A 14,738-nucleotide genomic window follows, 5' to 3' on the forward strand; every position below is an offset into this window, starting at 1 on the left:
GTTAACTGAGAGCTGAGTTGATGAGATAACCACCTGTCCAGTGACCTTGCAGGGCAGTCTAATCCCTCCTGTAAACTGTGGCAGATACGCTTTAAGAAATAGTCACTGATATCTTTCAAAAGATACAATCATGTGATAAATGACTGATTTTGAATCCCTAATTTGTATCGGTGATTTCCCTGTTTTACCACACCCGGTTTTGCAAGAAATAAGTATCCCCCCCCCTCCCCCCCCCCCCATCTTGACAACGTGTAATGAAGACTAATTTGTTTTGCTCAGCTTCAGACTCCCCACTGTAGTAACATTACTGCGTGGCTGACATACCACCCGTCCACTTTCAAAATGAATCTGTTGGCATCCGTAGAATGTTTGGTTACATTACTCTGCCAAAGTACATGTATGGTGTGTCAATGTACTATCCATACTAACCGCAACATGTGCAAAATAATGTTATGAGTATAAGCTTAAAGATGATGTACAGAGTCAGAGGAAGTGGAAGATGTCATAATATTGATTTCCGTAAACTTTTAAAAGCTGTCAAAATATAGATTTCTGTAATCTTCTGATTTGGGGATATACTACTGGTAATAGGATAGAACTCAGGGCCACAGGCTCCAAATAGTTTGTTCTAAATTGCTTGCATTTTTGAGAAATTAGATGTTTAGTGTTGAATACCAAGGATTTGACCATCACATTTACTGATAAAGATCCTATGTTATTGCTTACTCTTCACTCATTAATATTTAATAAATCTTTCTTTTTGGTTGTATCATAAATAAAATGAACATTTTGTATGGGCCACCTTGAATGGAAATACCCTTTACTTGAAATTCACTGTGTAGAAATATTGTGCAAAGGTGAAGGAAATTACAGAGTATTTTATGACATGATTAATGGATGTAAATCATTTATCAAATTTTATCAGCTTAATAATTTTTTTAGATAAAGGGAAGAAAATCATAACAGCAGCTTGAAGGAGAGAAATTTGAATTTCTATATTTTTTTATTTTTTATATTTACCGAAAGTGTAAATGAGCTTTAAATGCAACTTTCATGTTAACATTGTCTGTCAAAATCACAAGCTCATGGCTCATCGATCACTTTTAATGATCTTGCCTCATTCACTGCTGGTTATGTCTCATGCGCTGTATACACAGCTGTTTAATTCACAACACACAAAAACATTCATCGTTGCCTCCAATACTTGCTGTGAAATATGAGTATGGGTTGTGATACTAGATTCTCTGCACTCTTGTGAACAAGATCTTGAAATATGCTTGAATTCTTTAGGTTGCATTTTTTTTTTTTTTTTTTTGTTAGAGGATGTTTAAAAAGAAAATGTATGGAGATGATGATAGTCTGACCAGCCACATGGTGTGCATGTGGTTCCCAATTGCAAATTACAGCTATGTCATATTATTAGAGGCGTTGGCAGTGTTTTCCCATGCCTAGTTGGCCCTTTGGTACCTAATATATATGCATTACACGTGTTCAGCACAAATGTATTCCTCATGACTTTTCTCTGACTATATGCCTCTAGGCTATTAATGTACAGTGTAGACGCTTTTTTACTTTTTAAATGATATAGCAGTAATCAACATCTGTACCATTGAATCAGATATACTGTATTGACCTATTTGTATGCTAATGATATTATTTCATAACAAAAATCAGTGACCTGTAAATGTACTAGTTTCTGCATAAACTATACTTCTCTAAAACTGTTAAATATACCTGTCTAAAATACACAACTTTCTTCTCATTTACTACCTGTACCTTGAATGTTTTCCCTTTTCAACAATAGGAATAGCAACCTGATATGATTACCCTAAGATAATTAATTACCCCGTTAAAATTACCTGGGTAATTAAACTAAATGCTGTGCCTTTATGATACCTACATGTAATATACCTACATGTTTATACATAAAGCTACTGGGTAGGGAGGGGTGTACATGATTGTTGAGAAGGTGGACTTTTTATCTTAATTGGTAATACTCCTGGGAGGTGTTTCACAAAGATTCTAAGTTGAACTTATCTCTAAGTTGGACTTAAAAATTATGGAAAGCCGTTAGCATCTTTGAAAATATTTTGTTAAAGTTATTTTGAAAGGCATAAAATGTTGATTCAAACCATTCATATTTTTTATCATCAAGGAGATTTCATGTTCTTGATGTGGAATTTATAAAAAAGTCTAAAATACTTGAATTGTTGCTTTTGAATATATTTCATTTTAAGGCTCCAATGGCTGTCCATAAGTTTTAAGTCCAACTTAGTGTTAAGTTCTACTTAGGATCTTTGTAAAACACCCCCCAGGAAGGGTAGTTTTAAAAGCAAAAACAGCAACAAAAGAACAACAACAACAAAAAAAAATTAAGATAATAATATATGTAACAGCAGGGGATAATTTGCCCCACCCCTTATCCATTTGTTATGTACATACAATTTAATGCAGTATTTGAAAGAAAGAAAGAAAGAAAGAAAAAACAGACATCAACTGATCTCATATCAAGTCTGAAATCTGACATTTTTGTAATAGTTTCTATTTTAGTTTCAGAACTGGGTACTTTTAGGGGATTTCCCTTTAACAAAAAACTTGTTTACTATCCAGATGTAATCTCAAGATAAAAGTTGTAAACATTTGCAAATTTGCACACATCTCTGTCCACAACCAGATTCGCATCCTCTCTTCACAGACTTGTATTTTTAAAGCGCAAAAGAATGCTCAAACTAATTATATTTGATAATTTTCAGCTAAGAAATGATCCTTGAGAACCTTTAAATTTGAAACAGAGTCTAATATCTCAGACTAGTCAACACTCGATCTAAAAATACACTTTAAAGAGTGGAAGTGGAAGAGTAGTTGCAGTGCGAGGTCTGCTCGTCACATGTTTCTCTTCCCCCCCTGAAAGATCTAAATGATAACTGTACATATACCTACATCTAAAATGTCATGTGGTTTGCATTAGATCAGGTAGACCCACTTAAGTACTAGTACTTGGTGAGCTTAATTTTTTTCTTGTAGGATTGAAAACAAAATGAGAGAAGAGAAAAATGTTGCTTGTCATGGTAGGAAATGGGGGTTAAATGAAACCAAACGAACGGAACTTTTCAGCCTTCTTCTTTTATGCTTGTAGGATATTCAACTCTTCACATTTTGTTAGGCTTTGATGTTAAGTTCGACCTATACAGTCAGTGCCTGGCTTAAACGCTCCCCAGGAAGTGGAGAATGTGCATACCTTGCGTGCAGGCATAACTGAATCTGATGATTAGGACAGTATATCTGTATAGCGCTTAGAGCCCTCAAAGATGTATGAAGCATTAAATTTAAACATATCATTTTATTGTTTATTAATTATTATTACAGTTTAAACAAAAAAAATGAATGTCAAAGAAAACAAACAATATGTATATATTTTTTAATGTATAAAGATGAAACCTCAGTTTAATTTGTAATAATTTTTTTTTAAATCTCTACCGGTATATCTTTTTCTTTTTAATTCTCAAAACACACATAAAGTTGATAAGTTACAATTCTGTAAAGATCATGGTGAAAGAGAATGACAAGAAAGCACAAGAAATGAAGAGCTGAATCACAGATATTCATAAAATTGCCCTGTCTGTGACTCCATTTAAATAATGGCTGTATGTATGCATGTTAATGGATAATGGCAAGTAGGAAATTTAATGTGAGCTCCCAACTCTTAATATAGACCATGCCACCCTGGTAAGGAGAATGTCCTCCAATTTAACGAAGTTTTATTCCCCCGTGGTTCCTTTCCACAATAAAGCTGTTTCCTTAGTTGGATCAGACTCAGAAATGAAACGGACGTAGCCAAGACGGCACGTTTAAAGCTCAGTATTCGATGTCTCTGAGAAATTGCTCCGTAATAAATTGACCTCGGTACAAAGTAAATTTAATATCTTTAAAAATTGTTATGGAAGTTAACACTTCCGGCACAGTTCAGTTCACCATATGAGGCCAGCCAGTTACGAGGTACAAATTTAATTTTCTCTTTGAAAATTTGAGGATATTAACGTTTACTTTTTGAAGATTATTGGCTAGCATGCAAGATTATCTGGTCTGTCATTGACACCCTCCCCCCCCCCTCGAAACAAAACAAAACAAAAATTCCTGCAAACTGGCTGGTTTTGTTTAATGGTTTATAACCTAGATATTTGACTTTTAAATGATGCTTGATATTATAGGGTGAATTGTTTTCAATAATTTTAAAGTGAGATATAGGTTTTCTCAATAAAGCCATTTCACTTTCATTAAAGGCATCGTTTAACAATGTTAAATCTGAGATGCATGGCCCTACGTGTTATCAGTGTCTGTGATATGGTGTAATATTGAAGACCTAAACAAAATCTTGCTTCAAAATGATCAAGAAGTGCCTCAAAAAAGTAAAAATCTTTGAGTGAACAGTTTTACCATACTCGTTTTCCGCAATAGACTGAAGTGTTATGAAAACAGTTTGGCAAACGGTTTTCAAAATAGGTAATTTCAATCATAAATATCTTGATAATTAGACAGGCGATCGGCTTGTAAAAGTCATGAGGTTCCTGACTGACCTAAAGGTTTATAATTATCATTGCAGCATGAGCTAAATCCAGAATCGGAGACAAAGTTACCGGATCTCTTTAAAGAAGAATGTACTGAAAAGCTTGTATCAAATTACTGAATCGGCAAAATCTTTACATCAAAGACTTTATTAAACCATATCAGACATTGGCTAAATTATTTATATTTTTTTGTTTAAGTTTAAAAAAAAAAAAAAATGTTGATATTCATAAGTGTAGCCAATTCATCTGATAAGAATGCAAGATGAAATCAGCGAAGTAGAACCTAGATTGTTAACTTGCAAGATAAGTGACTATTTAATGAGTTACATACATCCTGTAGAACAGGAGGAAGCGCTTTGCAGCTCATAAGTCAACATATTTCATTGAGGAAATAGAACTGCCTTCTCACTTTAAGAGGGAGTGTTAGGTAGGCCTTTCCTCTCCCAAGGCATCAGGAGATGAAAGGTTTTGCTATGATGTTGATTTATTGCTCCTGGTGAAGTTTCAGTTTCATGGCATGTTGTGTCATAGTTATCAAACATGGAGTGTGACGTTAAAGAAGTTGAAAAGGTGACAAGGGGGGGGGGGGGAAATGATGTCATAGGGGTTTCCCCTTCATTTTACTATCCACTTCCCCTATCACCCTTCTCTGTTTTTCTTTCAATTATTTTTTTTCTCTCTCCCTCTCCCCCGCCCTCTCTCTCTCTCTCTCTCCCTCTCCTTTTTGCTTTATATCTTCCCTTTTTAGTACATATGACCATTTAAACTGTTTCTTTTTCATGTTTTAATTTTATTCTCACCCTTCTTTTCTCTATTCTTTTACTCTTTTTTTGTATAGACCCCCCCTTGCTTATCTCTGTCTTCTACGTAGTGGTGGTGGTGGTTATTTTACCTGACTGCTAAGAAAGCTATAAATGCTTGTTAGTAAGCAACCAGAATACCGACAGCTTTAGGTCCTCTCGGAGGGACCTACCTCTAGATAAATATCCAAATTATTCTGTTTCCTCCCTCAATTTCCATACCTATATCTTGAGTACTATTAAATTTTAATGCATGACTTGTGTTCTATGTGCAGGAATTTGATGAAGAGTGGGCCAGGAAGATCAAGCTGGAGAAGTTCCGATGGCACAACTCCCAATGGCTGGAGATGGTGGAGTCACAGCAGATAGACGATGGTGAAGGAGGACTCATGTACGGAGATGAGAGTTACAGTCCCTACATCCAGGAGTCAGACATCCTTGATAGACCAGACCTATTCTATGGACAAACAGGTAAGTGCTGCATTTTTTTCTCATTATAAAACAGTGGTCTTTGAGATCATCCAGGAATCATATGTTGCAATGGATTTAGATGCTACCTTATGGTTATTAAACAGAGAAACTGTCTTTGAGATCGTCTATGAATCAGACATCCTAGATAGACCAGGGGAGTGTTTCACAAAGATCCTAAGTAGAACTTAACACTAAGTTGGACTTAAAAAGTATGGACAGCCATTGGAGCCTTAAAATGAAATATATTCAAAAGCAAAAATTGGATTATTTTAGACTTTTCATCAATTCCACATCAAGAACATGAAATCTCCCATGATAATAGAAAATATAAATGATTTGAATCAACATTTTATGCCTTCTAAAAAAAAAATTACAAAATGTTTTCAAGGATGCTAATGGCTTCCCATCAATTTTAAGTCCAACTTAAAGATAAGTTCAACTTAGGATCTTTGTGAAACACCCCCCTGATCTATTCTTTGGGCAAACAGGTAAGTTGTTGCAATGGATTTTCGACGCTCTCTCAGGTTCATTTTACCAAGAAATGCAAACTTTGAGGTCTTTCAGGAATTGGACATCCTAGATAGATTTACCAGATCTATTCTATGAACAAACGGGTAAGTTCTTACTATGGATTTTCAATGCTGTCTCAGGGTCTTTTAACCAAGAAATGCAAACATTAAGGTCTTTCAGATATCAGAAATCCTAGGTAAGTGTTGCAACATATTTCTAGACATTACCTCATTTTAAAACAGTGGTCTTTGAGATCATCCAGGAATCAGATGTTGCAATGGCTTTAGATGCTACCTGATGGTTATTAATGAGAGAAACTGCCTTTTTAGATCTTCTTTGAATTCGAAACCCTAGATAGACCTGATCTTTTCTCTGAAAAACCAGACGAGTTCTTTTGCAATTGATTTCCAGAAATGTTACCTTACAGCTATTTGACCTAGAAACCACATTACAGTCTGTAAAATCACCCAGGAATCAGAATCATGTGATAGCAATGTCTCATAACAAGCTGCAATTGATTCATATTGACCCCTAATCATCTAATCGATCTAAAACTTTCGAAATCATATCTCTTTTATAGTACAGGTTGAGGTTGGCACCAAGTTGCAATATATAATTGAATTAATCGTAACTATTTAAAGACATTATCTGATCTCAATCATCTCATAATCTCCTTTCCAAGTGGGATCACCCAACCTTTTGCATGTGGGGTTTCAAAGTTTGAAATGATGCTTCATAAGAAAGCATATTTCAGAATTAATGCTCACAGATTATTAACTGTGAGTTTTAATGGCATATTTATTTGTTGTACAGTCAAACCTGCTTTAGTGACAACCTGTATAGAAAGACCACCTGCCTATAAAAAGACCATTTTTTTCTTGTCTCTATTGAGTGATCTTGAAATACATGTTTCTCTGTATTTAAATGACATTTAAATTTGGTTTACCTGTTTTCCCGCTCATCCTTCGATGCATGATTTCCTTTTCAAATCATATTGATTTTACCTCCTGCAGGGTATGAGGATGGAGAGATGTACGATGGCCAGGTGACACCTGAGTACGTGGATGAATACGGCAATGTACAGAATGGGGAGTACCTGGGAAGACCAGCTTCTGCTATGTATGGCAACAGGTGAGGTTTCTTGGAAATTTTGTATTATTTTCATTTTTAACAAAAGAATCAAATCTGTGTCTAGGTTAATTGCACATCAAAAAAGTATTATTTTTCGCTTTTGTGTTTACTCTTAACAGATTGACTATTAAGCCAGATATTACTCAGACAGCACTCAATAGAAATTGTTCGTTAAACCAGAGTCAAGTGGTATTTAATGGGTTAAATGTGTGTACTAGTGAACGTCATTGAAAAATCTTCTCTTTTTGGATTGGATTGTGTATATATCTATTTTAACATTTTGAAAGATCAGATACATGTATTAAAAAATCTTTAGCATCATAAATATGGTTTACAGTGTTTAAGTGTTGTTTTTTTTTTTGCCTACTTTTGTCTACCTTAAAAATTGAATGCATTTGTCATGTCAAACCCACCTACTACTTTGCACTGTTTATGCCTAACAACTGCATGAAGTGTAAAGAAATCTGTTCCATGTTAAAAAGTACTGGCTAATGAAATTTGTTACATCTAGCAAAATGTTTCAATATCACATATTTTTCTCTTTCCATCCAGGTATCAATCAGAGTATGAATCCCTCAGGCCCGGGTCAAGGGTCGCATATCTCACCGAAGATGGGCAACCTTTAGATGAATACGGCAACCCCATCGAGGTCTATGCTGAATCAGTAGACCAGTATGGCCGTCCTGTCACTCCGACGTACCAGTATGGCTCACAGGCACAGCAAGGCCCAGGTTACCCGTACTGATCAATATCGACTCTTATCTAATCATTGACACATAGCAAATGGACAGGATACTTGGTACTGAAGGGTGTACCAATATGGCTGCTAGTGGGTGTACCAACATGGCTGCACAGTGTCCAGAAGTTATATGAATATATCTGATGCAGTGATCAACAGCTACTGTGATATTTGAAATTGGACAGAACTACCTGCTACTTATGGATTTACCAATATGGCTACCATTTGGGTGTACCAACATGGCTGGACATCTCCTACAAATATTACCGTATTCGTTCAAGTTGTAGTGATTAACACCTGTGATCCTAGCAATTAGAACAGACCACCTGCTCCCAAAGTGTTTGCAAATGGTTGTACCAATATGGCTGCCTGTGGGTGTACCAACATGGCCGCTAAGTTTCTGTTGACGATGTGAACTTCTCTGCTGTGGTGATCTAAATCTGTGATCATAGGATTTGGACAGTTTACTCATAAAAACAGTAATTACAGTAATTTCTTCAGACCACGTTAATCTATAATATTAATGAGATTAATCTTCAGTGATTAAAGTCTATTGAGAATTCCAGGGATGCCAGAATTCAGGCCCTGGCAAGTTATTTTCAGACCATAGTTTAGGCTTTTTTGTGTACAAAATACTGAGCTCATTCTAGGTGATTTTCAGGCCCTCTGATCAATCCTAACTGGCATCTCTGGAGTTCATAGAGGCAATGGTTTGGGAGGCAATTATGTTATCATTGAATGTATTCTCCCCCGCAATTTACATGTGGTTATGTCCCTATCCGTGGATTGTGGTGATTCATATAGTTGTGAGCTTGACAGGTAATGCACTTATTACTTAAAGGGACTGATCAGCCCACCTCACAGTCTATTAGTAATACCTGTCATATCTGTGGACAGGGTATTCTGTTCCGGTCATTTGACTACCAATAAGAGAATTAAGAATAGGAGTGAATAAAGACATTCTGAAGCTTTTTCATCTTCCACTCATCAGAGTAATTAGTAAACCACAAGAATGAACAGAAAGCTGAAAATGGACAATATAAATGGAAACTAAAGAAACAAAGGGCTGGAAAGAATAACCAGCTCTGATTGGCTACTCAAAAGAGAGTTAGAGTGTGAATATTGGTTCATTTATAATAATAAAGCTACCTTTGTTCAGGTGTAGTGATGGGAAAAGGATCTGCCAGGTGTAATTCCTGGGATGCTTTGAGTACTGTAGTGGTGGCTACATGTTGGTCGAACATAGGATAATAGGGACTTTTAGATTTGCACAACGACAACGTGGATTGCTACGATCGACGTCCTTTTAATGTACTGCCTTGAATGGACGTCACACGTATCAGTCCACGCAAATCTAAAATTCCCTAATGTTGGTGGAGTGCCTAGAGTGTCACTGATATGAGTGCCATATCAGAATCCAGTGTCATTGTTATGATTAATATAATTAATTATTGATTTGGGATTCAATATACTTTGGATTCAATGAATTTAATAAATATACCAATGGTGAAATTTGGGACTTTAATTTCCCAATCCCAAGCAATGTAATTACTTGATTTACTGCCAAAAAGTGACGAAGAAAAATAATTTAATCCGTGTTGTGCGACCTTATGCAAAATCTTCAAATTGGCAATGTGAGTGAGTTCTCTACCTTTGAGTGAAAGGTGCAGAACCTATTAACACCTGCATGGATCTTTTAAACACCGACTTAACTACTCACCTTCAAAGCTTCATTCACACGTGTCTAAGTAAACCACCTAGAAATAAGGGCCGCAATAAAATAACATTACCGGTATTTGACATGTAAATGAAAAAATGGCCATGCTACATGTACATGTACAATACATGTGTATTGTAAGGCACAGAAATATGAATTGCACTATGCTTGTGTCGTGTCATTTGTGCCACAGCTTTTTCCTTCTTGGGAGGTGTGGGGAGGGGGGTAACCGTTCCAAGTGTGAATGGGGCTTATTAATAGTGTGAGAGCTTGCATTCCTAGGTAGTGCACTCTCTGACAATTCGTCACATAACGAGTACCCCCCTTGACAGATCCTGTCAGAGTGTTCAGTAAAGCTCGGTACACCTGTATAGGAAGTGGGTATTTACTGCGGGCTTAAAGACTTAAAGGGGGGAGTCACCCTGATATTAAGTTGGTTTTGATAGAAGTAGAAAATGTGAAGGAGCAGGTGAGTAAAAGTTTGAGCAAATTCTGATTAAACTTAATTATTTAAAAATAAGAAAGTTATGAACTTTTGTGGTTATGATCAATTAAACACAAATTGGCAACTCTGTGACACGTCATGTGAGCTCCCAAAGTGTCTCTTTAAAGAGAAGGTTGGGTCCTGGTAAATATGATGAATATTGTGAGCTTGCTCATTATTTCTTTGTCAGTGGGGAAGAATATCATGGTAGCCATGGCCCCTTATAAGAATTACTCCTCACATGCCCCCATATTCAAAATGTGACGAAAAATAAGTGAAAAGTTTGGACCAAACTTTCATGCAATATCTTTATGTTGTGACATGTACCTGTTTCTGTGTAGCGTGCATGTGCAAGATCAAGTAAATTTCTTTTTGATCATTCCAAGTAATGTGGCATTAAGTGTTTTAATGCAGAGGCAAATTTGACAAGAAAAATCAGGAATAAGAAGACAAAAAACATGCAAAATTTGTTTTCGAGAAAATATTACCAGTATGCATCTACTCATACCTTGATGGTACTCATATTTAAACTTTTTAATTAAAGTGCATGGATTTCAAAATACCTTAAAGCCCCACTGCACTACTTATAGCTACTTGCGCCCACTATATAGCAAACAATGCCTAATCGGTGACCATTGATCCCCCACGACCCCCTTTTTCTTATGTTATTGAGAGCTGATTTGATGAGATAACCACCTGTCAGTGACCATGCAGGGAGGTCTAATCCCTCCTGGCCAAACTAGTGCAGATAGGCTTTAAGGAAAAGAGCTGCACCCAGTACTACAAAGAATGGGTATAAATTACTTTAGATTTCAGCTGATTTCAAAGCATAATGAATTTTATGTACTTATAGTACTTTATATTCTATTTATGAGACTACGTATGTACATATTTGTGTGTATTTGTATATTTATATCAAGTGGAATGTTGTGTGTTGCAATAAATGTAAAGAATATGAAGTTAACATGCCTATATATCCAAGTTTTTGAAGTATGCATCATGTTTACTGTGTTGTGGAGATGGATAGTATAGAAGATGATATCAGTAAGTTGGAGAAGCAGTGATCGCTCTGGAAGTCATTGGAAGCTTGAAAGTTAGAGTATTGTGCTTGATGATAATGAAGTAATAATGTTGTTTTGAGGTAGGGGATGTTAAAAATGTCAATAACCTTGATAGTATCATATGAAACACTGATGATTACAATGGTGATGATGATGATGATGATGATGATGATGATGATGATGATGATGATGATGATGATGATGATGATGATGATGATGGTGATGATGATCATGATGATGATGATGATCATGATGATGGTGATGATATACTAATGATAATGATGGTGATGAATATAATGATGATGTTGATTATAATACTGCATGATCACAATGCATAATCTTTATCAATAATACATGTAGTAAATATTGACAATAGAACAATTGATGATGATGAGGGCGATGATGCTGATGATGGTATTCATCTGAATCATGATGGTGATGATTATATTAATGACAAAAGTCCATGATTAATATCAGTGACATGATTTATAACGACAATGGAAATATTTATGATGATGACGAGGACAACCGTGATGACGACGAAGAAGTTTTAAATCTTCCGAAAGGATAGTTGCATTCTGAACTTTTCACACTCACGAGTTCGAAAAAACACATTATTTAAAAAGAATTGGAAAAACCCACATGAAACCCACTCTAGGAAATATAAACTGACGTTGTCGATTGAGCAGCCAGACGCGAAATTATGTTTCATTCGTTAGCTGCTAAACACACTCATCCCCCGGCAGGTTGACACAGAAAACAAGACGGGTTGAATCTGAAGGAAAACAGAAGGAAATCGAAATTGTGACGTGGATCTTAACATTTTGACATTTCATCGCGTCGAATCACCCCCAGGAATAACCATTTTGTGTGTCTTATTAGTTTACGCACTTCCGTCCCGGTGGGGTCACTCAATGTGACTTCCGGACCGCATGACCGTTACCAAAATCGCGGAAAAAGGGGTCAATTTCAAGCAATGTCCGCGGACAAAACATTCCTCGAAATTAAGAAAATAGGGGGGCACATGTGTCCCCGAAATTGATAAATAGGGGTCAGGAAAAGGGAAAAGAGAAAACCGGGAAGGGAAAAGAGAAAACGGGGAAGAAAAATTCTCGGAGCCGAGTCTTGTCCTTGAAATATGGTAAAATAGGGGTAAATTTGCGAAAGTGTCCTTACAATCTTATAAATAGGGGTATTCCAAAGTACGATTTTGTCCTTGTTTTGACGTAAAAAAGGGGGTTAAATTTCACAAAATGTCCTTGAAATTGACCGCAAAAGGGGGTTATATGCATTGGTGGTAACGGTCATACGTGTCACTCTTTGCAGGGGAGTGACCCCACCCACCGGGACTTCCGTTTCGCTTTCAACTGTTTTCCTTTGGGTTTTTTCTTCTTCTTCTTATTCCTCTTTTGTTTCTTCACAAAAAATGACAGTCCTAGCCCGTTGTTGGTATCCAAGCATCATTGACTAGCCAATACAGTATCTTGATACGTTGTGTTTATTGGATTCAATCACATTTTCTATTGAAGTTGCTCACAAGCTACACATTCAAAGAGATATCGTATTAGTGTAATAGTTCTTCGACGTGTTTTTCTATTTTTTAGTTAGTTTCTCTGTTATTAGTTTGTGGAAGGAGGAGAGTATAGGCTTATCTCCTTTCTTTATTTATATCTTCCTTTCTTTCTTTCATCTTTTCCTCTCCCCCCCCCCCCCCCCCCTCCCACATCTTCCCCTCTCACCACTTTCTCTCTCTCTTTTCACTGCAATCTCCCTTTTCCCCGTCTGACAATATCTTTTCCCTTTCCTCCGTCAAAATCAATTTAGGTATGTTTCTATTCTCTATGTTCATAGTGATAGACTAGAAATACCAGCTCTGAGAGAAAATAAAAATGAGAAATGATTAATGGGAGGCATATAGTACACGTCTTCGTTTTATATCTCTCTCTCTCTCTCTCTCTCTCTCTCCCTCTCTCTCTCTCTCTCTCCCTCTCTCTCTCTCTCTCTCTTTCTCTCTTTCCCCCTCTCTCTCTGTCTCTCTCTCTCTCCCTCTCTGTTTCTTTTTGCTCTCTATCGCTCTCTTCCCCCTCCCACCCCTTTCTCTATTTCCACTGCCATCTCCCTCTTACTAATTCGACGATATCATCTCTCCCGAGATTCTGGCGTCAAAATCAATTTGGATACGTTTCTAGTCTCTCTGCATAGTCATAGACTAGAAATACCAGCTCTGAGAGAAAATAAAAATGAGCGATAATTAAAAGGAAGCATTGTACACATCTTCGTTTTACATCTCTCTCTCTCTCTCTCTCTCTCTCTCTCTCTCTCTCTCTCTTTCTCTCACTCATCCCCTCCCACCTCTTTCTCTCTTTTCACTGCCATCTCCCTCTTCCTCATCTGATAATATATCTCCCGACATTATTTTCCTCCTCCAAAACCAATTTGGATATGTTTTTAATAGTCATAGAAGAGAAATACAAGATCTGAAAGAAAATACTTGAGAAATGATTAATGGAAGCATTGTACACGTCTTCTTATTACATCTCTCTCTCTCTCTCTCTCTCTCTCTCTCTCTCTCTCATTCTTTTTCTCCTCCCACCCAACTCAATCTCTATTTCTCTTTTCACTGCTCCAGTCTCTCTTCCTCTCTCCCCTCCCTTTCATTCTCATCGGACATTATCTCCCCTGAGAGTCTGTCTCTTCCTCCGTTCAAACCGATTCGGAAATGTTTCAAAAATCGACGATATCAGGGGAAGAAGCGTCTCCCCGTAATGACGTAAGACTAAAATACCAAATATGATAAGGAATGATTAATAACCCTCCGCATACACTCTTGACGGCTATAGCTTTCACTTTGGATTAGGGACATAGGAGTATATTGGATAAAGAAATGAAGTAACGTGGTTTGGGCTCTAGGGAGAAAAGTTTTCGGGCGGAAAATACAATATCCCGAGATTAGGATCAGTGGTTGGGTCTTCCCCTTATCTGAGAATACACAGTGGACTAGTTAAAGGAACTTGGCTAAGGTGGTTATTTTAAAGGGGTGAACATAGGGTAGGTTATATCTCGGGGCTTCAATTTATTTGGGATGGGATGGCCGGCACTCACATTGGAATAATATTAAAACGACCTGTGTATTCCACCTTTTTTTCATAAAAAAACAAATTATTATTATAACACTGCATATAAGACGTTATGATAATGGATCGTTGTAATTTCCATACATTATAAACACAGTTATGGTCCATTGTAGAACATAGTTATCT

The 14,738-nt window shown here is 36.7% G+C and overlaps 1 protein-coding gene across 2 annotated transcripts in view; it reads left to right on the top strand.

Annotated features, from left to right (window-relative positions):
• The window catches only part of kap115 (kinesin II-accessory 115 kDa polypeptide), a 36,526-nt gene extending 27,833 nt beyond the window's left edge, over nt 1-8,693 (top strand). The window contains exons 17-19 of one of the 2 annotated variants that reach the window (XM_030997004.1): nt 5,641-5,836; nt 7,360-7,477; nt 8,030-8,693. In XM_030997004.1, coding sequence (XP_030852864.1) covers nt 5,641-5,836; nt 7,360-7,477; nt 8,030-8,222 — 507 coding nt within the window. In that variant the 3' untranslated portion in view covers nt 8,223-8,693. 2 annotated transcript variants of the gene reach the window in all.
• Nucleotides 8,694-14,738: the final 6,045 nt, after the last annotated feature.

Source organism: Strongylocentrotus purpuratus, unplaced genomic scaffold (genome assembly GCF_000002235.5).
Source record: "Strongylocentrotus purpuratus isolate Spur 01 unplaced genomic scaffold, Spur_5.0 spur5_scaffold_4, whole genome shotgun sequence".
NCBI lineage: Eukaryota > Metazoa > Echinodermata > Echinoidea > Camarodonta > Strongylocentrotidae > Strongylocentrotus > Strongylocentrotus purpuratus.